The following is a 22,864-nucleotide window of genomic DNA, read 5'->3' as shown; positions in this document are numbered from 1 at the left end:
CATTATGAATGTTTCTTCAAATTCGATCGTCATGATATATTCGTTTCTATTTGTTATGAAAATCCTTGAACAATTTGTTGTTTGATATTAGTTATAATATTTGAAAGCATGTTTGAAATATTTCAAATGCGCTGTAATGATTCGAATTAGAAATGGCAAAGAAATTCCGATATTTGATATGCTTTGTTTAAGGCCCTGATGCGGTGGGATATAATAACCGTTCTTTTGGCCTCGCCCCTTAGAGGAGTAACATATAGGGGACTGATCAGTAAACCATGGAAATGAGATGATTTTCAGTGCTATGTTTGTATTTTGTTCGTATTCGATTCAACATGCTTATGATTGAAATTATGATAATATATTCGTATAACCTTGATATTTGTTATGCCTTATCGACCCCTATTTATTGAGTATTTCTCAAATACTCACCCCTTACATTCCAACCCTAGATAAGAACGAGGAACAAATCGAAGATAAAGAACAAGAATATTTTTGGGGATGGTGATTAAGCCAATCCACTTCAAGACCAGTCTTGTCATTCTGTCTTTTAGTTATTTTATCGAGTATTACGCTTCCGCATTTCGTTTTAATCGCATTGTAAAGACGATTATTGATTTATGTAATAGACTGGCTTTTTGCTATTTGATGTACTACGTGGCTTGTTGTTATACGATTTTAAATTGTTAAACGACGCCGATGGCACGTCTCGGTTTCGAGGCGTGACATAAGAAAAGGAGACATTTAAATTCCAGACAACTAACACAACTCACAAATGCCATAAAATGTTAAAACATAATCAATCAATTATTTAAGCTACCTAGATTCACACTTTTGAAATCTGTGACTTCAAAAGGACCTTGAAAAAANTATATACATACAGCTGGACGCATCCGTATGTACAAATAGGCACCGCATTCACAAGTACTCTATAGCTATAAATCAACCTGCATAAGACCAATCCCTTTGAAAGTTTTACAGTATACTAATCCTTCTCCATACTTTCACCCCCACCAATTAATTCTGTTCTTCATTCATCCCCATTTCTAGAGCAATTTAAAGGGTCAGTAATCTTGAAAATGGAGATGAAATTTACAGCAGAAAGATCAATGAGAAGAGTCAAATCTACCACAAAACTGGGGAAATTCCTGAAAGAACAAAGAGGGAGGCTTTACATAATGAGGAGATGTGTAGAGATGCTTCTTTGCTGGCGAGACTAGGCAAGAATATTCATGAGGATATTAACTAATTAATTACCTTAGAGGGTTTTTACTTTTATATCGTTCCAAATCATATTTATCCATTTGAAATGGAAAATATGATCAGTTTTATGACAAGGGTTTGGATTTTTTTTTTGTTCTTGTTTCATTTATATGTATAATATGTACTAAGATCACGTCATATAATGTATTAATGATAAGATTAATGTACGTGATGATTTTATTTGTTTTATAACTTGTTTAGTTTGTTCTTTTCGAGCTGCGCGCGTCTTTTGCATTAGCATGATTATACGTGTGGTATTAAAAATGGCAGAGAAAGTTCATTGAGGAAAAAGTGAAGTGTGAATTGAGGCTTATGGATGAGTAGGTTTGTTGTGAGATGGTCTCACGAATTTTTATATGTGAGACGAGTCAACTCTATCGATATTCACAATAAAAAGTAATATTCTTAGTATAAAAAGTAATACTTTTTCATGGATAACCAAAATAAAAGATCTGTCTCACAAACTACGACCAGTAAGACCGTCTCACACAAGTTTTTGTCATTATGATTTTAATTGGAGTTATATGGAGTTGAACTCAAATGCCCAAATCTATTGTATGTCTGACTGAAAATCAAGATAATGAATTTAAATTCATATATTTTGAATTAATGTACTTTAGGTATATTTAGAGATTATTTTATTCAAATCAACTCTCAAACCTTAGAATGTCAATGTTTTATCATTTTAAATACCTTAATTTCTAATATTTGCTCAAGTTTTAATCCATCTAGCTATTTGAGCCTATTTCTTTGCCAAAAACCACATTTCAACTCACTTTTTAGTCTAATATTGCTTCATTTTCTTCAAAATTCAATTTTATTTACAAACTTTAATTAAATATTATAAATAATGAAATCACTAAAAAAAATGGTATTAGTTACTCCAAACATGCGGAAATTTGACTTTATGAAAAAATAACCAAAACACTATCGGTACGATCTCAAACGAAAGGCATGTAACTTCACGATCTTGCTTAGCCAATATTTCAATTTTTGTTGTTGAAACCATTGCAATTTGTTTTCAATGTTACTCATATCAAATTGCACTATGACCTCTCACTAGTTTCTATCAATTATTTTTAAATTAAACATTTAATAAAATTAAAAAAAATGTTATATAAATTATGATTATAATTTTGCACACAATAGTTTTTTTTATTGTGATTATATTATTAAAATGAATCTAAATATTTTTATTTAAGTCATATTATTTTAGGAGTACGTATATATATTTTATGTGTTTATGACGTTCAATATAAATTTATTAAATTTTGCATATATGATAATAAATATCATTTCATATAATTAAATTATTATTACTCACATATATACTTGAGATTATAATATAATTCTAAATCCATCGTAATTACAAACCATCTACAGTCGAGTTACTTTCCTGAGACGACGAGGATTAAAAGATTTTTGTTTGTTCCCTAATCCCAATAAATTTTAATTAGCAGGTAGGATGAAAGAAAACTGTCGAATAATGAATAGTGTAGCAACGTTGGAATGGGTACTAATCCGACACGTGTTAAAAGCAACTTTGGTTGGTCAAAATGGCAGCTTTTACTGCACACACGTGCGTGCACCAGCTGGACCAGATCTGTTTGTAATTACCAGTCCCTTTTCAACTCAAATTTGTGGTATCACGCGGCCCAAAAGGCCCACCCATCGTTGCCCATTATTACCGGCACATGTATTAATTTGAAATTCATAAATTTTAATTATTTATAATAAAACAATATATTAAATTTTAAATCTATATCTTACTTATTTATACATCAGTAATACAAAGAATAATAGATTTCAAATGATATCATTATTAGTAAACTTGAAATTTATCTTTATTAACTGAAATATTATATAAACATACAAACGGTGAATTTGAAGTTTATGATCTTGTTTCTCTAGAAAAACAAAAATGCTTTTGAATAGATTTGAAATTCATCAATCCAAAATTCATTTAGATCTTTCCTATGCCAAAAATTTAGAGAGATAAAAATTAGAGTAAAATTTTGGTCTCAAGGTGTGTCAATTTTATAAATACTCAATATGCCTCAATTAAATTATTATTCTATCTAATGATGATGCAGAAAACAATTATAAATTAAAATAACCGAAACATTAAATTTCTAGAATACCCAGAATATTTAACTACAGTGGATATTCTGACTGATTATAATCCACAAAATAATTATACACTAAACTAATCTAAATAACCCTTTTCAAATAGCTATTTTAACTCATTGCAAACAATTTATAAAATTTTAATTTTAATACAACTTCTTAATCATTACGACAATAATTTATTTAACTCCAAAAAAGTATTATAAAAAACGACTGTAATGAAACAAAAATGACTATATAAATATACAACACGTGCACATAGGTTGCTGTATATAGAAAGCGTCGAGATTATAGTACTTAGAAAGTTAAAATTACAACATTTTGTTGAACTGAACTAAAACTAGGACTGTGTCGCACTGATTTGAAAAGTACAAAGACTGATTTTGCTACAATATGATTGATTTTGTTCATTTAGTCATTATCATCCTTACTAAATTCTTGCTCTACAAAAATATACAAAATTTCAAATGGTCACTTAAAAGTTGAATGATTGAAGTAAAACATGAATCAAAATCTAGGGAAACATTCGGACCGCAGAATGATGTCTACTCAGTGAAAAAGGACTTCTGAAAGTCCGGCGCAGACAACAAAAGGTTAACTAACCCCTTCACCTCTTTTTCTCACAGAAACAAACCGCGGATGCCCTACTGTCAAAGAGTCAAAGATGAACTTATACAACGTGCCTATACTTTTAGAATCTCACGTTTCTCAAAGTTTTCTTTTGAAGGAGAGACAACGGCAAGAATCACCAAACCAGCCAAAACAACGGTCATGATACCCAAAGAATTAATCAGCAACGCTTCAGTTGAGTAGCGTGATATTATCTTGTGCATTTGAAGAAATGTTGCCTTCTCAAGAAAACCAGTGGTGCATGTAGCCACTGCTAAGGCATAAATATAAATGCCAAAAAATGCATGCCATTGCAGCAGACCAGCACGACTGTTTCTTGAACCGCCTGGATACCAAAAGGTCACAAATCCAGCAGCCCACTGCAGAAGAATTTGTCAATTGATGTAAGCTGGAGAATTGATGCTTCTAGAAATAAGAATGTTTGGTATTGTAAGAAATAATTAAAAGTAGGGGCGAGAGTCGAGAATCTAAAATTACTACCTGAATTCCAAAGAAGAAAAGGCAGGCTAGGCCAAGCCAAGAGTGGAGACTATAGAAGTTGTCAACGCCTTTTTCATTGTGAAACTTCCAAGCAGCCCATACTCCAATTACACCAAAACATAGAGCCAAAAATTGTAGAAAAAGATGAACTATTTTTTTGAACTCTTTGGTTCCCGAGAGAGCTTTATATGCTATCATGGCTACATAATTGAATGAAGGAAATTCAATACCTTATTAAGAGTTTTCCGTGTAAAAATTTTTTTTAAAAAAAAACTAATTGGTGTGTCTAAAAGTCAAGAAAAAAAATAAATTAGTTGTACCTATGCCGCTATGCGGTATGCAAAAAAGAGAATCCATTTATGGCATGTGAAGAGGAAAGAATGGGCGCATTAAAACAACAGTGCTTGCTTGTTAATATCATCGCGAGAAATATACAGCTGACGATATTCTCTTTTTTTCCACATTGCCTCTTACCCGTACATCGGCAAGATATAACAGACACTTCAACAAAATTAAAGACCACAAGTCCACAACAAATTGAACTAGTTTTTATCAAGTCCATAAAATTGAAATTCGGAAAGAATCAAGAACATAAGTTTCTCTGACCAAACCGATGATTCCAATGGAGCGAAACTGCTCTAAAATGATAATAGTGTGCAAAATTCCTTATGTCTCACAGAGACAACCACAGCATCCATCGTAAGTTCTTTTCAACTTCTTAACTATTTAAAGGAACCTCAGAATTTGTTATAGATGAGCTTTGATAATTTGTAACAAGAAACTAAACGGGGAAGTTTTAAATTAATCACCAAACACAAAGCTAGTAAATAATCTACAAAATAATGGAACCAATTTCTCAATAATCCATATGAACATTAAAAAATAATCTGTCAGCAAGCAGCAAACCAGAGGTCCCCAGTTACAAGTATTGAATCCCAAACTATCGATGAAGATCAACTTAACATATTCTATCAGATGGTTAATACTTAATACTTGAAGTTGTAAGTTTTTTTTTTTGTGCATTTTGAGCGACTGATACACTTCTCCCTGTCTGATCTTACCAGCAACATGATATTTTTTCACGAATTTATCGTAGAAGAAGGTAAGAAAACTGAAGTCATTCTAGTTCGATCTAACAGTAAACAATGCTTCGATGTGACATCACTGGGATTCGAGCTAAACTGTATTCTCTCCTACATTCTTTTTTTACCTTCACCATTCAGAAGCAGAAAGCCAATGAGCATTAAAACAGGGTGAACCTGAAAATCATATAAGAAAAACCATCCAATCAATCAAGCATTTCGATTTAGCTTAAACAAAACATTACCCACTTCCCGAATTCATCCACCAACTCAAAATTAATAGTAAGAATGAACAGAAATGAGATAAAAAGAAAGGAAATTACGTTGAAAATGAGAGCTTTATCCTCGGATACGAGAGCCATTCCTCCTCTGAAACGCTGGGTCCATATAATTGTAAGTGCGGCTAATGTAATTCCGATTAACCTCAGGAGAGGGAATATCGGGAACCGGACAACCGGCACCGCCATTCGAAGATGGAATTCAACAGATGAAAGCTGAAAAGAACAGACTACGCCAGCCCTAAGAGCTCATTGAGGCAGAGGGGTTGACATTTTACTTTATGCGGTGTTTTTTATTATTCTTTTTTTTTTTAATTCATTGTTATTTGGATCAAATAATCTCGGACTTGGATTCTAACTCGGAAAAGATTATGCTTCCACCATTGAAAGCTTGATTAATTAGATTCAAGGTCGAATTTTGTTTGAATTTATGGATTTAAATTCAGAGAAACAAAATTCAAATTGATTTCAAATTCAGTTCATATTAATATATAATCCCTTCAAATCAAATCATCAGTCAACAAAAAACTTAAATATGGATTCCAATTCATAGATTCAAACACAACTTAAATTATTTTATAAAAATATAATAATAAACTGCCAATAATTTTATTCCATTCATCTCAAATACATATATTTTTTGTTTTTTTTAGGAATTTTTTTAACAAATTTTCTATCATTGAGAAATATTTAGAAAACAAATAAAGAAAAAGAAAAATTGTCAAATATTTGGGTCTCACCAGTTACTATTTGCGTTTTTATTTTTCTGGGTTTTTTTTTTTTGTTGTTGTAATGTTGATGCATTTTCTCGAGTTGGGTATACATCAGTGACTGATTTGGGAAGATTCTTTAGATTTTCTTATACAGGAAGACAGCTACAGTTTTAACAAAATTTGTAAAGTCCCATCAAGTTTGAATCTCGACTACATTTGTATTTCTTGATTTGGATTAAGCAGCAAATTTGAACATCGAAATGTTTGGACTGGATTGGCTGTAGGGTGGATCCATCCATAGTCTAACTTAATACATGAATTAAACAGTTTTAAGAAAGATACGAAGATAAACATAACAGAATTTTCTTTGGCAAAAAACTTAACAAGATATCATTACAATAACATAAATAGATCGATCAATTGTATTAATTAAACAAATCTTAAGTTTCGAGGATAAAGATTATATCTTTTGTGATAATCTAATTATGAATATCGCGGTTTAATGAATTTTCGTTATACATATTACACCTATTCTTACATTACATCTATGCCACCACCTACTTTGTTCTAAAATGGAACAGTCATTGAAATGACATGGTTCTCCTCCTCAAACTTTGACTCCTTCCAACCATATTTCGCTTTTCCATTTCATCACCTTTCATTCCCACTACCTCAATTTCACCACAAGAATGCTCCGACGACGATGGATTGACAAATCCTTGAATTTCATCTAGACTGCTGTCTCCTGAAGAAACACTGTCAGTTGGTGTATGAAATATTGTAACACTTTCTTTCTTCGAAGCCTGAAACGAATGGCTCCTGGATGTCCCATCATACAACGGGAGAACGGTTTTCAACCCTGATTTTTCCCCGTCCCGTCCCAAACTATATGTCGTTGAGAGCTTTCTCTTGATGCCTTCTCTTTCTTTAACTAAGTCGTTCAGTGTTTCAAGCACTCCATTGGTAACTGCTTCATCTGAAACTTTTTGTTCAAGCTCCGTGATTGCCCTGTCAAATTCTTTCTGTTGCAGACGTAGCGAACGCTGGTTAAACAAAAGAGTACTGTACTTAGCTGTAACAAAACCAATTTAGTGTAACGAAACTGCCAACATCATGAAATGGTATTGTAATATATAATGCAAGTAATTTAGCTTACTCTCTTTTCAAGAAATGTTCCAAGATTCAAAATTTGAAGCCTTTTCTTCCTCCAGAAGATGCAGCAGTACTTGACAGATGCTGCTAGTAAAACCAGCAGCACTGATTCTGATAATAGAAACAGTACAATCGTGCTTGGGTTACCTGCGTAACATGTTAAAATCAGACCTAAGCTTTGTGTCGTTTCAACAAATATGATCCATATCTTGAAACCAAATTACCTGTGTAGATACCGATATTCTTGGGCTTAATCAGTGAGCAGCTAGATGCAAGCTTCTGACCTGGAGCAACAGCAGCAAAATATAAGACGTTTATGTATGTATTTATTACTTAGTATTAGTATATGTCAGCCGACAGAAGAATATTACGAGTAGCACGACAAGGGAATGGATTGCCATTTCCTGCAAGGTGAAATGATTTGAATAATGAGCTCCTGATCATTAAGAAAAGTATAACGAGTTAGGATTAAGGTTTTGAAAACTTACTTGAAACAGCAAAAAATGACAGAAGTGTTCTTTCATCCGTCGAGAAATGCTTCATATCGCTTTGTGACAGATTGAACAATAAGTTACTATGATCGCTCTCAGACCAGTACGAGGACCCCAAAACTGGAACCAACAATGTAAATACAGCATTCCTAGGTTTCATTGCTGCAACATAAGTGTTCTCTCCTATAATATTGGCTTCTCTTTCCTGCATTTCTGTCTGAGAAACATAAACTGCATAACCGGAACAGTCAAGTACCGGATTAACCTGAATAACCGAACTCACACGCGTTGATTGTGGGAACTTTTTGAGAGATCCAGTTGGTGAAAATGAGTATAAGAATCCATCCAATGATCCAATGGATATCCACCCTGCTTTATATGATCAGCTTTGGTTTCAAAGCTTGATAATAATAAACTTAAATTACTCGTACTTTGTAATCTTACCGTTAGCATCAACAACTGGCTCGTAATCTTCTGAACTCAAAGGTCCAATACTTCCTTCCCAGACAATGCTTCCCATGGAAACTTCCAAGGCTAGAATTTGGGCCTTATCGGGTATAATGACGTACAATAGACCGTTGTTCCCAGAAGTGATGGTAAATTTGTTTCCATACAAACTAAAATCTTGGATCCATTTGAAATGAGGACCACGAATCGATAACGAGTAGAGTTCTCCGACAGTGTTTGAGACCTTGCAAGCAGACAAGAAAACATAATACTTACCGAACCTTGAAACTAAAAAAAGGATAAAAAATATATATTGATGATCGAGGCTTACATATATACTAGCTTCACAATGATCAATGACAGGGACAGAAGTAAAATAACAATCCGTAGTACATTTCCTGCAACCTTGGCGATAGCCATGCCGATAAAGTACCGGACCAGCGCTCCAGAGAAGCTTTCCATGTAATCTAAATGCAAAGAGGCCTCTGTTCTTAACATTTATAACAACACATGAGCTAGATATACTTACTGCAATTCCAACAATATCTGTTTCAACCGGACCAAAGAACACTTCAACCGCTGAGTCAGTAGTTCCATTTTTAAAAGGATGGATTTTAAGTACCCTGTTCTCAGCAACCAAATATATCTGCCGTTGGGCTCGAAAATATCAGTGATCGCTAATAAATACGTCACAAAAATTAAAATTTCATGTAACAAAAAGGAGCATCGGGCGGGCCTTGCCTTTCTTGAACCCCCATGAACTGGAGCTATATCAGCACTGCATGTATAATTTAAATGCACTGTCCAAGCAATGGATCCGTTCTTTTCAAAGGCGAAAAAGCTCTTGTCTGAACATGCAAAAACCCGCCCGTCATCACCAACGAAATTTTTGAAAAGTTGGCCACCGGCTTTCTGGGAAGGCTTCTCTGCTGAAACAAGAAAATTCTCCAGACTACTTACACGCCCTCAATCGCCAAATCTTAAAAGTTTAATATCTAATTTTCTGAGAATCTTAGGTTCACTCCTGAATTCAATAAAGGGCCCTTTTGTCTCAATTTTCCAGTAGGCCAATTCCAACTCAAACATACAAAAACCGAAAAGCGAGCAAAATACAAAATACCCGACCTGGATAAGATAGAAGGGTACCTGCAAATAATGCCAGTCTCTTGAAATGTTGAGAATTATAGGTTACAGCGAACGGAAATTGGACAACAACGGCCAAGATTATTACAGAAGGATGAAGAATAAACATCTCTCTTCTTAAATTTCAGAAAGCACTAAATCTGAAAATTACCCACAAAGAAATCCTTATCCGTAAACGGTTAATATAACAGTTTTTTCATGGCGGGAAACAGATTCAGCATTAATAAATTATTGTGTACTTCATTAGTTAACATGATTTTAAAAAAAAATTAGAAAATTAACTAGAAAATTTTATTTTCTTGAAGTCCTACAAAAGGCAGATTACTTTTAAAGTTGTATCTAAATTACAACCTTCAGCTTTGAATTTGTAGTCGGATCTTGTTTCTGTGTTAATCAAATTTGATTAGAAAAACTATTTTTCGACTTGATTTTCGTAACAATATTGCAAGAAATTAACTTTTACATCCCAAAATGTGTGGAGCTTCGAATAGTTTGGTGATGGTGTGTAGTGAGTTAATGAGATACTACAGTAGGGATATTGCTCTTACAGTAAATTCAACGACTATCGTTGATCTAAATATTTGAGATACATGTTTAACTCCACATAAATTTTTTTTAATGCAACAATGATACCATTAGATTTGTCATGAGAATAATGCTATCAAAATAGGCTTAAACTAAACTTTGTTGAGATTCTTGTTTGGTTTTTCTCTGCAAGATCGATTCAGAACAAAATCTATAAACGCTTCAGATTTCGAAGTTCAGTGCTGTTAATGTGAAAGCAAGAACGAGAAAGTAAATGGCAGCGAGATCGGGAAATTGTAAATTTGACTACAAAGTTCAGCAATGTTGAGTGGGACGGCAATAATGAAAAGAACATGAAACACTGTAATGGGAAACTGTAAATGAGAAGAAATTGTGGGTATAAGCTGCTTTCAAAGTTATTTCCCAATCCACTCTCTTGATCCACGTTCATATTTTCCGTCTACTAAGCATATTTTTATATTAATCTTTAGAACGCTGGGACTAATTTGGTGGATCCTATGTGATAGTATCAAGATGGAAATTTTCGATTATACAATTTATATGAAATAGATATAATACATCGAACAGAGAATTCTCAACAGTTACAAGTTGTTCGCTCATTGCAAATCTGCGGGTTGAAGAATCTTGAACTCGAGGGGTTCAAAATCGGCTGGTTGCCGTCCGAAGAGCTGTATATTGCTTTAATCTCAGAAGGGGCTAAGATGATGAGCCAATCTCAACAAAATTTCTGGGACGAAGCGTCTTCTTGGAGAAGCCAAAGCATCACTAGCAAGAGCTTCCTTGTCATCGGCATGTATGAAGGCTACTACATAGTCGAAAAGATCATCTTTTCCACCTCTAAGAGGATCCTGAATTTGGCAACTTACTTTAGAATCCAGAGACCAAGAATTACAGAAAACAAAGCAGAAATAGAATCATTAGTTACTTGGAGGAATAGATCTGTATGGGTTTTCCCATTATATAAGATAAGTTCAGCTCGAGCCCCGGCTATCCTGAGTGTTTCCGCAAATGCTTTACTGTGATCACAACCAAGTTTAGATAACAAAACAGAGAACGTCTTGATTATACAAGAGACGGCATGAAATTGAATTGTTTTTAATGTAAAAATATTATCGTCGTTCTTAAAAAATCGAACCTTTCGTCCGATGGTATGGAATAATCCGAGGTACCGTGGAAAAGGATAAAATGAGGCAGCAGAGAAACTGCATTATGTAAGCTTGGACTTTGTGCAATAAATTCAGGAGAGAAGTGCTTCAATGATTTCTCCCCTTCCATTATACTGTGATGAAAAATCATGACGACGAAGAAATAAACATACAAAATTTGCTATAGGCCAAATGTTAAGACAAAAAACCAAGCACCTTAAAAAGACAGAGCGATACAAGCCTCGGCCATGGAAATGATCCACCAGTTTGAGTAAATTGTACCTGTTGTTTGATCAATTAGGAGCTATGATGCCCACCAAATAGCACGGTGCCTATCATTGTGTAATTTTTTGACATTATCTCATTTAACTCACCCCCCAGATAAACCAAAATAAGCTCTTATCTGGGACACACTCCAAGAAATGTCATCTCCGTTGGACTCTTTGACTGCTTGTTGTAGAAGAGCACACGCAGAAATGTGGGCACCAGCTGATTGACCCATCAAATAGATCCTAAGAAATCAAAAAGGTGACTTGGTATTAGAAGATCTATGGTCGTACCTGATTTATCATGAAGTTGTGCTTCGGCCTAGCACTTGTCACCGATACCGGCCTTTACACAAAGAAATAGAGCAGAAATAGTTTATCATTTATCGCTATTTATCGTTGTTTTTCGTCATATTACAAGACGAAGAGTAATGTCATACTGCTTCCAGCATCACGACTATTGAGGTCAGAATGTGTTGGCCGTTATATTATGAAATCAATTCCTGTTATTCGATGTAGGGCTTGAATGATGATACACCGAGCTATCGCCTATCAAGTGTAGTAGGATTTGCCATTTGAGCCCTTTCATCCAATACCGAACTCTCCAGTTAAGAAGCAACTAAATCTAAATGTAAAAGAACAAATGACTCACTTGTTCGGGTCACCTCCAAATTCAACAACATCATTACAGACATAAGAGATCCCCTGAGAAATATCATCAACCATATCACTAATTGTCCCCTGTGGAAAATTTCTGAATTGCAGATGTATATATTAGAATGTATCGTGTGAACTCAAAGATGGTATATTTATTCCAAAAAATTTAATATGCATTATTATGAATAATAGGATTAACTATAACTCGAACCATGCCAGATACCTGTAATCAATGCTAGCAACTATGATGTCTCTTTCTGCTAATTGTAATCCTAGAAGAGAACCCCATGCCTTATACCTGCAAATATAAATCATGTTTATAGCTTTGGATAGAGTTGTTTTACTTTGTTCAGCATGAAAACCTGCATGTTATTTATGATGGTAGTGCCAGTTACACTCTATATAATGTTGATCACTATCCATTTAGCTTTTTTACTTTATACGTTGAAGAACATACCACTTGAACTAAACATATAATTTGATTAAGTGGAAAGAATATTTAACAGATGCTTTCTTCGGCAACTTAGTTTTAAACTTAGTGCATGTACATAATTTAGATAACTGACTCTTTATGTATGCTTTTATGCATGGGATAACGAAAACATTTGAAGTAGGCAAGATTTTCCTTACAAGCATTAAATAGTTGAGAAGTAACTACTGTCGTAAAAATGTATATTTTGAATTGTGCAATTAATACAAACATAATGGTAGTTTAGTCAATTTATAATATAAGAAGCCGAAAGATAGTGAAATTAGCAATATGTGGAGTACAAATAACACCTCTTTACTTTTAAAACAATCTTAACAATTGTACCAAAAGAACAAGTATGTTGAAACTTTAAAGTGATTTCTCCAATGACAAGCTAATATTCAAACTCAGAACCCGAATATAAATGAGAGGAAATGACCTCTAGCTTACTCACCCGATGATCCAAGCTCCACCAGTTACAAATATCACAATAGGCTTTAGGCCATCACTATTTTTTGGTAAATACAAATCCAATCTGCAAGATTATTTCATGTTCACACCTCACGGCACCATGAAAGTAAATAAAGTAAGAAGGATAATTAATTTGGCGAAAACGTACCTATTTCTGGGTCGATCTCCGTAAACAATACTTCGATGGACTTGGCTTGAAAAGAAGTAACAAAATCCAACTACAAATAGGCAAATTCATAAATATAAATAGAACTATGCATTCTCAAATAGAGGGAGGCGTGTCGAAAGTGTCATTATCTCTAAGATATCCGACTACAAAACAGTACAGTCAAAGTGCTTGCAGAAAACGGCACCCTATTTCCATCTAAAGAGAAGAAAATATATGAATCGTAAAAGTATCAACTGCAGTTTCCACCGAGGAGATTACTAAAAAATTCAAAAAAACAAATGGAAACTTTTGCTTATTACTTGCTAGTACTCTACCTAGTTATGCATTATCAAAATGCTTTCCAAGATTTCTGATTCATTAGCATTCCTTAGTAAAAAAATTTCTCTAAACGCCCAATTTACAGAATAATTTGAAGAAGCGAATGAGAGTTCGACAATTGATGCTCTCACCTTGGAGAAATCCAGGCAAAAGAAACATGGCATAAAGAGCAAGAGAAAGGAGTCTCGTGATCCATCGGTAGCCTACCCTGAAAACAGATATTATTAGTGAACGTTCATAATAAATATCGCTTCTTGCAATAATCCAACTTTTATTATTATTTTTTCCTGAATATACAAGAACTCCTCATTCGAACTACGTTGCATCTAAAACCCAAAAAGCTCAGAACTTGCACAGAATCATTGTCCAGAAATAGAACAGTGATTTTGGTAATAGCATATACCCAAGATAGCGAAGGAGCTTGAAGCTGAGCCTGGTAATCAAATAAGTCTCCGCCGCAGCGTGGCCGACCTCACGGCCAAACGACCTCTGGCGAGCAAGCAACGACGACGTTCTCCTCCCACCTCTCCTCCTCCACTGCTGGTCCGGTGAACCACTCGGAACACTAGAGACCCTGAACAGAGGATCCGACACCGGGTCTTGCTCTACCAATTCTTTTGAAGAAACATAAGGCGGCAGAGACGCCGTCGCTTCCATACCCGCCGATCCGACAGATTCTAATTATTCCGATGGAGATGATTTTGTACGCTTCGGAAGAACGGGTTCTTACGGGGATTTGCGAAAGAATCCTATCTTTCGAAAAGCTTACACCAACAGTGGGATCTCGCATTGGGTAGCAAGATTCAAAATCTTTTGATTTATAGAAGATGGACACAACCGTAAAGAAAGGGAGGTTTTTTACAAAGTAATTCAAAGTGTTGTCGTCTCAGAATTTTGGATTTAATATGTTCCACCTTTCCATCATCGGACCTAAAAACATTAACCAGTCATCGTAGATAGAACAAAAATTGAAATAAATATACATTTATGCCCTTGAAGTGATTTTTTTTCCAAATATATATTTACTTCTTTTTTATATAATAGAATATTATAAATATGAGTTTGGCTTATGATTAATGGAATCTTTCTTGTCATAAAAAATTAATAAAGTTGCTTTTGGTCATTTTTTAAAAAAAAATGAAAAAGTGGTACCTATTACTTTAATTTGTTCATTAAGTTGTATTTACAAATTTTATGAAAAATGGGAGGGTGAAAAAGTATATTCACGCCAATAATAGGAATAAAAAAAACCATAAAATAAATATTAAAATAAGCATCACGTGTCACTTTGTGTACACATTTGTCAAAATATTGGAAGACGCAAACGTACGGTTAAGTAAAACTCTCGGTATTGTAAATTTGTAAAGTCTGCTCATTAACTCTCATCGAATTCTCGAGAAGAATATTAAATTATTTTAAGGTTACACATAAAAATATGTTTCTATTATTATATTTGAGTCAACTTCCCGTCTTATTTTATTTCTCGCTGAATTTTGGAATTTTCCTATTTACAAGTGACATTTTTGTGTCCTTAACGAATTTTTAATTATCTTATAAACTGTCAAATAATTTATTTTGATTTATATAATTTTTTTGAATCCAAACATGTTTTTTAAAATTCCATTTTCTTAAAAAGGACCCGTTTAGAATTATGTCGAAATAAAGGGATGATCTGCGAGACAAAATGTTAAAAGGGAATCAAACATGGTCATCTTTATCATAAAGACAACAACGCAACCCAATTTCATAGAGTGGAATCAGTTAATTGTGCTTAAAATATGAATCTGAGATACCTTAGACAATTCTTTTCCTAGAATCAAGATTACGCCTCTAGTGGCCTAAAAGAGTAAGTATGCAGTGATCAATCTTCTCTTGTTTTATCTCCTTTTCTTCCTCAGACCCAACTTTTTACCGAAACCACCATCTCTGAATGGCAGATATTGGAGTGTTCAAGAATGGAGCGTACTGCTGCATTAATGGATTCACAGAACGCCCAATCATGGCCCATGTATTTTGATGGTAGCCAGCAGTAACAGGAGAATGATACATAAGCTTCAAAAGCTGCCACGAAGACAATTCAAGAATGGAATCAACTTCAATAAGTTGGTGATCTTTTGTCCATCAAATGTTTGATAAAGGAATATCTATAAATATCATAGAATTCAAGGTATACACGATATTGATAGGATTTTGGACACGGGATTCTGTGAGATGAATAACCGAGTCAAGGCCAAGTGACGGCAATAATAAAGAGGACCAATTGACGGTAATTTTGAAATAACTGCACAAGTTTATGCCGACAGGATAGTGGATCGGACAACAATAATGGTATGTTTAACAGAAACTCGCCAATCTTTAACAAGAATTAGATACACGGAAACATCAATTTCAAGTTTCAATTCAAAAGCAACAAATACCTGCCAGTGCATGAATGCCTGTATGATATTCCGCTGCCACCTGTGTATTAAATCAAGGCACAAAACATCAATTTGGTGAATAATTCAAACAACGTTATAAAATAATGAGTTGAATCAGAGCTTGTTAATAAAGGAAATGTGGAGGATACTGACGAGAAGAGAGAAATTATCAGAAGGAACCCAATTCCTATCTCAGCTTGTGATGACAAAACCCCAAGTGTGGTCGTGTTTGATTCAACCCAAACACAAGCCTTTTCCAAGTACCTTCTGTGGAGGATCATCAAGAATGTCTCAAATAGGAGGAACAAAATTAAACACAAATTAGGCTTTCATTTATGACAATTGACAGTTTAATGATTATTAGAGGAAATTTAATACAAATCTAGGGGAAAAAAAAAAGAAACTGAGCCTTTAAACACACGCTCTGAAGCTAGAGCCTCATCAATGATAAAAATTGATATTTGGTAAAAATATAGTGCGTGTGATTATTTCAATCTAACAATCACCTTAGATTCCCTTTTCTCGATAAATATCGGTCAACAATCTATAGGTTAAACAACTTTTGATGTACGATCCTACTATATATCAAAGCAGGAATTAATGAATACACAAAATTCCAAAAACTCAATAAATAACCCATATTCCATGGAAATTAGCCAATTTTTTGGTATATAAATTTCTGATAGTGTCCCAAGAGAGATGCTAACTATAATACTATATCCTAGACATTTGTAGGACTGTAGTTTAGACATAGTCCACTTGATGTCATCCTCAATCAAGGGTTGTGCCAATAAGAGATGCCACAGGACAGTGAGTGCAATATAAGAATTTTGAAATATTCTGCGCAGCCAAAAACCGGCTTTCTCACCTGTACAAGGTGGAACGGCTAAAGTTATGCCTCAAGAACTTCGTAACATGCTCAAGTGCCCGGCACAGAATGGGAATTAAAGCAACTGCCAACATTGAACTTGTTACTTTCAGAATATCGCACATTCAGTAAACATGACTGATAAATTAATAACTGCACAAGTGATACTCTTACATTTGAGGCAAACATGTGAGAAAACAAAGTTAATACAGTAAATGGCATAGAGAAAATCTTTGGTAGCCACCACGGACTGAAACCACACCTGCAAAGCCTGCAAGTTCCATGCTCTTGGTTTCTGCAAACAATAATCAGTTATTATAGGCAGTAAACCAGTAAATAGAACAGAATTCATGCACCGAGACAAAGAAAGAACTAAGTGGCATTACCCCATACAATGAATATAGAGAATACAGAGAAGAACAAGCAGTTCCCAAGAACGAAAGCCGATACGCCCGATTTGATAGATTATTTGGCACAAATGGAAACACTGAAAGAACTCCCACGAGAAATGACTGCAGATAAAGGGGAAAAAATTTAAGTATCCAAAAATAGAATATTTAACGAAGATAAAAACACAACCCTGAGACAATTATCTCTACAACATTATTAAAGGCTGAGCCGTGGAAGGTTTCCAGAAACTAACTTTTGTGCCATGCTGTAATTTTTAAAATGCCAAAATACCCCTCTAAAATTACAATACCTCGTTTTATTTAATAAAAAATATCAGAAAAATCTAATTTAGTGAATTTCAGTTATAACTATCATATCTCATCCACTTTCCAAAAAAATATAAAATTTACTTAAATATTTATTTATTTATCTTTATCCAGACATTTAAAATTTTAAATTCAATCATCATATAACTCCTAACGTAAAAAACTATTATAAAAGGCATGAATTTAAAAGTAACAAAAAATTATTTAACACTAAAAATTTGTATTATGTATATATGCACCCATAACATGCCAAGAGGTGCTAGTGTAAAATAATTTTACAGATCTAGGTAAACTTGATTTTGCAAATCTTGATCAAAATCTACACAAAATATTACAGATAACATGGACCCATCCTTCCAAGACGAAGGCCCAAAATGTTTAGAAGTTATACTAGACAAGAAATTGCAGAATATGATAGAAGCCGTGAACACATTAAGAACATTTAAAGCAGACAGTGAATCAAATTATAGACCAATAAAGCAAGATATGATGCCAGCTCCAATCTGGCCATAAATCTTGTCATTCTTGCACCTACCGAAAAGCAGTTGAACAATAAAATAATTTCAAATGAATTCAACATACCCAAGCATTGACAGAAAATTGGATAGTCCGACTATCCCAACGCAATGATGTAGTGTTAGGAGGTGGAGTTGCAGGTGTCCCTGATGTTCTACCCGCAGACCCTACATGGCAAGTTCAAGTAAAAAAAACACCTAACATCGGAGTAAACCAAATCATCACCACGTCTCATTAATAAAACTAATTCAGACCTGAACTTCGTTGACGTGGATTACTTCCAGAAGCAGACGATGGTGTTGATTGTGGCGAGGCTGCTGAAGATTTTGCAGGTGCGGTACTAGTAGTCATGGGCTCCACAAGTAGATCTGGATCCTGGAATGTAATATACATCAACTTAGCTCCAAAAAATAAGTATCAAGAACCAGCATGCATAAACATTCTCTTAATGCCATATTCAGAATAAACATTCCAACTAATATTCACACTGAAAACTTAATCTCTCATTTATGCAAGAACAACTATGATAACGAGGAAAATCCAGGTTCATACACTCCTAAATTTATGACGGCGAACTGACCAGATCCCATGAAAAAGAATTCCAATAAAACAAAAGTCCCAGATTTTCATGTTCATGCTCGCGTCAAGCACATAAAAATTCTTCACCAGCTGCCCATCTAGACCACAATAATGATCGGGACGACGGGACCAGATAAAATTCGTTTGTTTCGTTTGACAAACACCCAACTAAGCAACTCAAATCATCATATTCTTCTATACATGGGAAAAAAGGAAAATAATTAAACTGTATAGATGTAGCCAAGATAAATCTTCAACCTTGAAGAGGGAGTAAAAGAAATTAAACCTCGATGCGATTCTTTCTACAAATGAAGACCTAATTTGACAACCAAAAACCTTCACCAAGAAACAAATTAACAAAAAGCAAAAGAATATCCATCCATATCAAAATCGATTAAAAAAAAAAGATGAAGAAAGAAGGCATACAATGTACCGCTGGTAGAACTTGCGCTTGAAGTGATCAACAACATCAGATCTGGAAGACATGTGAGGAGGAAGAAGAACGTTTGACCAGTAATCCGCCCACCGCGTATCGTTCTCATAATCGTAAGCGGCGGCCGCAATCCACTTCAACTTCTGCGGATCTTCTCCTTCTCCGCCACCCATGATTTTCTCTCCGCCCAAGAAATTTCTTCGTGCCTATTATAGAACAGAGAAACCCTCAATCTGACTTTGGAATTTAAGCCTCACTCTTTCGCTAAAACGTGGTCACATTTGTACTAAGATTCATCGGCGTTCCTTGGTGTACTATCAGGTGTTACACAATTGCTATCCTGTTTTGCTCTAACAATCTCTGGTTTGACATAAAATCGTTGGTGTGTGATTCACGACTTTTAAGTGTTTGTAGATCCATTTGCTTTTTGAGTGCTTAAAATTAAAATTTTACAAACCGAAAATTTCAAAACTTTGGGGTTATTTAATAAAATATTACAAATTTTAAATATTTACAAACCCATGAATCATTGATCGGATTTCCCAAATTTTGGGTTCCCCTTCTTTGTTGACTGGTTTAGTGAAAAAAGAATTTTTTAATAAAAATTAAACTGAGATCAATTTTTTTAAAAAAAATAAAAGAATTGATACGAGAAAAATAAATTGTATCCCAATAATTTTTTAAAAATATATATAGAATCCAAACAATTTGATATCGTGTAGTTTGGCTCATAGTAGTGTACAACATTCAACTCCAGCATAGAGCTGTTAAAATAAGGATATCAAATCTCTGGATTCATCGGGTCCATCCTACATGTAGGGGCACTACCCCATGATAGAATCAAGGGCCCAAATTTAACCACACATACATAGGGTCCACTAATTTTTTTAAAATCACATATGTGTGTGAATCTTGTCCATCCAAGCCACCACTATAGCATCGAAGCTACCGATTCATCGATAAAATCTCTATTTTTTAAAAAAGTCTACTGTCTCGTGAACATCTATATATTGGTTTCTCATTTCTATTGACATTTATAAATATAGATGTTTCGTTAAGATTACTTCTTACCACATTCTTGAATCTCTCACAAGACAATACACCTTAAAAAATGCATGAATGTGATGATGATCAATTCAGGCACCGCTTGGTTTGTTGTATGAGATAAAGAAAGGATGAGTAATAAGAGAGATAAGAAAATGAAAAATGAGGATAAACCGTACATTATAATAAGTAATATGATGTTTGGTGTAATTTTAAGACATAGTTTGGTATACATGATAAGATAAGCATGTGATATATAATATAAGGATAAGTTAAGGATAAATAAGATGTAGGATATTATATTTAATGTTTGGTATGGTTTTAATAAGAGTGATTAAATTTATATATTAGATTGTAATGACAAAATTAACTTTATCATAATAAATTTTATAATTTCAAAGTTGTTGCTTGAGTTCATATTTCTTATTTTTTCATGTGCCGACAGTGCTTGCATGATTTATTTATTTTTACCTAATTTTATATATTATATAATATATAAAAAAATTTTAAATGGATTTAAAAAAATTTAAATAAATAGATATCAAACAACCAAACCAAATTCATTTGTCGACATAATATCATATATAAAAAACCATAATATGGAATGTAGTATGACAAGTCTATAAAAAAGCACAACTGAAGGATCGATGGAAGCACAAGTGAAATGAGAGAAGATAGGGTTTATAATTTTTATAAATTGAGGGTAATTAGCACTTGACTCCACTTAGCGAAATTTTCATTAATTTTGTATATTACTATAAAATGACTAAGATATTCGTACCCTAAAAAATTATTGTGTAATAATAAAATAAAAATAAAATTCATTAATAATAAAAATCATAAGAATTCAATTATTATATAATTGTTAATGATATTAATATTAATAATTTATTTCTTTGATAAGTACTTTTATTAATATTAATATTATATTTAATAATGTTTAGTATAATTTATATTTCACTATGCAATATTATCTCATTGTTAACGATATTATTCCTGATGCGATCCGGGTGAAATGGACGAGCCGGGTCCGGTGCTCCGCCGGATCTGCTATCAAGATAATGAAGAAAATAAGAGCAAGGGAGAGTATATCTGCGATGAAGATATATGTCTGTAATATGGCTCCAGCTGTAACCTGCACACAAGGAAAAAAACTCGTGAATGGGCGTCGGAGGGGTGTCCGGCGTGGCCACTCCGATGCTTAAATCAGTGAATGACTCAACAAAAACCCAATGTAACCAAGTGATGGTTGTGATATTGGTGTAAGAGTGTAGGCAATAAAATGAATGAATCTTAATGCAAAGAGATCACCTGGTATTTATAATAGGAGAAGTAATGATGACCTCGTTCTTCGTACTACCTACTAATAATAGTAGGGCGGCTGATTGTACCCTATATCCTGACATGTCAAATATCATATTAGTCACATCCCGCCTGTCTGATTTTGTCAACCACCTAGTACCATGGATAGGACGACCGCCTACACCCTACCCTACTGTCGTACTTGAGTGTGGTGTTCATATCGAGGTGGTCTGGTAGAAAATCTCTCGGAAGCTTGCATGAGAGCCCGGGCGTCCAATAGCCCGGGGAGAAGACGTCTCGGTCGTTTAGTAGCCCGACCTTCTGATGAACCCTTCTCGCAGATGCTATCCATCTAGTGTCCCGGGTCGTCCGTGACCGGGACACAATCCATACCCCTGACCCGGACACAACCCATGACCCAAGCTATCCCGAAGATATCAATTCCTATAATGAATAATTGAATTCAAATTGTTTCTTATTATTGTTGTATTCAATATTCTTATTATTATTATTTAAAACTTTTTATTTATTATAACTCTTATATTTAATACAAATATTATTATTATTCTTGCATTTATCATTTATTATTATTTTATTATTTTAATTAATTATTAATTTGTTTCTTCTTATTTGATATTATTCAATTCATTAATATTATTACCATCGTTAATTTATATCTTTTATTTATTAATTTTCTGTGTAATAATATTATTTGAAAATAACAAAAATTGTGAGTAATAATATCTTGATAAATATTTAAATTAATAAAATTACTTTATTAAAATTAATTTTATTCAAATAAATAATAAAATTAAATTGGAATTTATAAATAACTTTTTTTTTTATTTTTGTTAAGAGAAAAACAGATCTTTCTTTTGGAAGGAATATGAAATTTTTTTATTTTTAAATTTGAGGTTATAAAAGTCAATCTTCAGGTGATGATAATTTATCAAACTAACGAAAAGTGACAAATCATCCTGAAATTAATGTGAACAGTTCGGGCCAAGTGACTCATCCCACTTCTGTTAAAAACGAAACAAACATAGGATTGATTTGGACTATTAAATAATATATTGTTTATCCCACAAACCAAACATAGCTTCAGAGAATAATGATCTAAATCCTTAAAAAAATTGATGTGAGTG

General features: G+C 33.7%; 4 protein-coding genes across 7 annotated transcripts; all 4 read right to left on the bottom strand.

Annotated features, from left to right (window-relative positions):
- Positions 1-3,916: 3,916 nt before the first annotated feature.
- On the bottom strand, positions 3,917-6,249 carry LOC140985544 (transmembrane ascorbate ferrireductase 2-like). The gene is made up of 4 exons (XM_073453384.1): positions 5,903-6,249; positions 5,708-5,756; positions 4,498-4,697; positions 3,917-4,376 (listed from the first exon to the last, which is right to left on the bottom strand). Exons 1-4 carry the CDS (start codon positions 6,044-6,046, stop codon positions 4,071-4,073), a joined length of 699 nt encoding a protein of 232 aa, XP_073309485.1. The 5' UTR covers positions 6,047-6,249; the 3' UTR covers positions 3,917-4,070.
- An 824-nt stretch (positions 6,250-7,073) lies between these two features.
- On the bottom strand, positions 7,074-9,981 carry LOC140986905 (protein GAMETE EXPRESSED 3-like). Of its 3 annotated transcripts, none has more exons than XM_073455304.1 (9): positions 9,807-9,981; positions 9,402-9,589; positions 8,992-9,306; positions 8,658-8,904; positions 8,211-8,582; positions 8,094-8,126; positions 7,947-8,006; positions 7,727-7,869; positions 7,074-7,613 (listed from the first exon to the last, which is right to left on the bottom strand). In XM_073455304.1, the coding sequence occupies exons 1-9, from the start codon at positions 9,910-9,912 to the stop codon at positions 7,152-7,154; spliced, it is 1,926 nt and encodes a 641-aa protein (XP_073311405.1). In that variant the 5' UTR covers positions 9,913-9,981; the 3' UTR covers positions 7,074-7,151. The 3 variants fall into 3 exon arrangements, with proteins under 3 accessions (XP_073311405.1, XP_073311407.1, XP_073311406.1); XM_073455306.1 differs by having other exon boundaries at positions 7,074-7,592; XM_073455305.1 differs by having other exon boundaries at positions 9,402-9,586; positions 9,807-9,969.
- Positions 9,982-10,778: 797 nt separating this feature from the next.
- Positions 10,779-14,696, bottom strand: LOC140986927 (isoprenylcysteine alpha-carbonyl methylesterase ICME-like). The gene is made up of 11 exons (XM_073455343.1): positions 14,248-14,696; positions 13,976-14,052; positions 13,506-13,575; positions 13,341-13,421; positions 12,641-12,715; positions 12,413-12,514; positions 11,869-12,006; positions 11,711-11,776; positions 11,485-11,628; positions 11,275-11,365; positions 10,779-11,197 (listed from the first exon to the last, which is right to left on the bottom strand). The coding sequence occupies exons 1-11, from the start codon at positions 14,499-14,501 to the stop codon at positions 11,036-11,038; spliced, it is 1,260 nt and encodes a 419-aa protein (XP_073311444.1). The 5' UTR covers positions 14,502-14,696; the 3' UTR covers positions 10,779-11,035.
- Positions 14,697-15,689: 993 nt separating this feature from the next.
- Positions 15,690-19,760, bottom strand: LOC140986965 (uncharacterized). Of its 2 annotated transcripts, none has more exons than XM_073455387.1 (9): positions 19,367-19,760; positions 18,616-18,736; positions 18,428-18,528; positions 17,516-17,641; positions 17,304-17,424; positions 17,130-17,214; positions 16,415-16,528; positions 16,262-16,301; positions 15,690-15,905 (listed from the first exon to the last, which is right to left on the bottom strand). In XM_073455387.1, the coding sequence occupies exons 1-9, from the start codon at positions 19,544-19,546 to the stop codon at positions 15,753-15,755; spliced, it is 1,041 nt and encodes a 346-aa protein (XP_073311488.1). In that variant the 5' UTR covers positions 19,547-19,760; the 3' UTR covers positions 15,690-15,752. The 2 variants fall into 2 exon arrangements, with proteins under 2 accessions (XP_073311488.1, XP_073311489.1); XM_073455388.1 differs by having other exon boundaries at positions 19,374-19,509.
- Positions 19,761-22,864: the final 3,104 nt, after the last annotated feature.

Source organism: Primulina huaijiensis, chromosome 10 (genome assembly GCF_012295235.1).
Source record: "Primulina huaijiensis isolate GDHJ02 chromosome 10, ASM1229523v2, whole genome shotgun sequence".
NCBI lineage: Eukaryota > Viridiplantae > Streptophyta > Magnoliopsida > Lamiales > Gesneriaceae > Primulina > Primulina huaijiensis.
Note: the sequence above shows the minus strand (reverse complement) of the source record. Positions and strands in the feature narration are given on the sequence as shown.

What these genes read in the sequence shown, in the direction of transcription:
- LOC140985544 (XM_073453384.1), bottom strand. Translation starts at nt 6,046, where the DNA reads ATGGCGGTGCCGGTTGTCCGGTTCCCGATATTCCCTCTCCTGAGGTTA. An exon ending in ATAAAGCTCTCATTTTCAAC is followed by an intron (nt 5,757 to 5,902) that starts GTAATTTCCTTT and finishes TATGATTTTCAG; the next exon opens with GTTCACCCTGTTTTAATGCT. An exon ending in TTTTCTTCTTTGGAATTCAG is followed by an intron (nt 4,377 to 4,497) that starts GTAGTAATTTTA and finishes ATTCTTCTGCAG; the next exon opens with TGGGCTGCTGGATTTGTGAC.
- LOC140986905 (XM_073455304.1), bottom strand. Translation starts at nt 9,912, where the DNA reads ATGTTTATTCTTCATCCTTCTGTAATAATCTTGGCCGTTGTTGTCCAA. An exon ending in TTCATGGGGGTTCAAGAAAG is followed by an intron (nt 9,307 to 9,401) that starts GCAAGGCCCGCC and finishes GCCCAACGGCAG; the next exon opens with ATATATTTGGTTGCTGAGAA. An exon ending in GTCATTTTTTGCTGTTTCAA is followed by an intron (nt 8,127 to 8,210) that starts GTAAGTTTTCAA and finishes TTCACCTTGCAG; the next exon opens with GAAATGGCAATCCATTCCCT.
- LOC140986927 (XM_073455343.1), bottom strand. Translation starts at nt 14,501, where the DNA reads ATGGAAGCGACGGCGTCTCTGCCGCCTTATGTTTCTTCAAAAGAATTG. An exon ending in TTTGCCTGGATTTCTCCAAG is followed by an intron (nt 13,576 to 13,975) that starts GTGAGAGCATCA and finishes GCCTATTTGTAG; the next exon opens with TTGGATTTTGTTACTTCTTT. An exon ending in GTTGCTAGCATTGATTACAG is followed by an intron (nt 12,515 to 12,640) that starts GTATCTGGCATG and finishes TCTGCAATTCAG; the next exon opens with AAATTTTCCACAGGGGACAA.
- LOC140986965 (XM_073455387.1), bottom strand. Translation starts at nt 19,546, where the DNA reads ATGGGTGGCGGAGAAGGAGAAGATCCGCAGAAGTTGAAGTGGATTGCG. An exon ending in AGTTCTACCAGCGGTACATT is followed by an intron (nt 18,737 to 19,366) that starts GTATGCCTTCTT and finishes ATTACATTCCAG; the next exon opens with GATCCAGATCTACTTGTGGA. An exon ending in AATTTTCTGTCAATGCTTGG is followed by an intron (nt 17,642 to 18,427) that starts GTATGTTGAATT and finishes CTTTATCTGCAG; the next exon opens with TCATTTCTCGTGGGAGTTCT.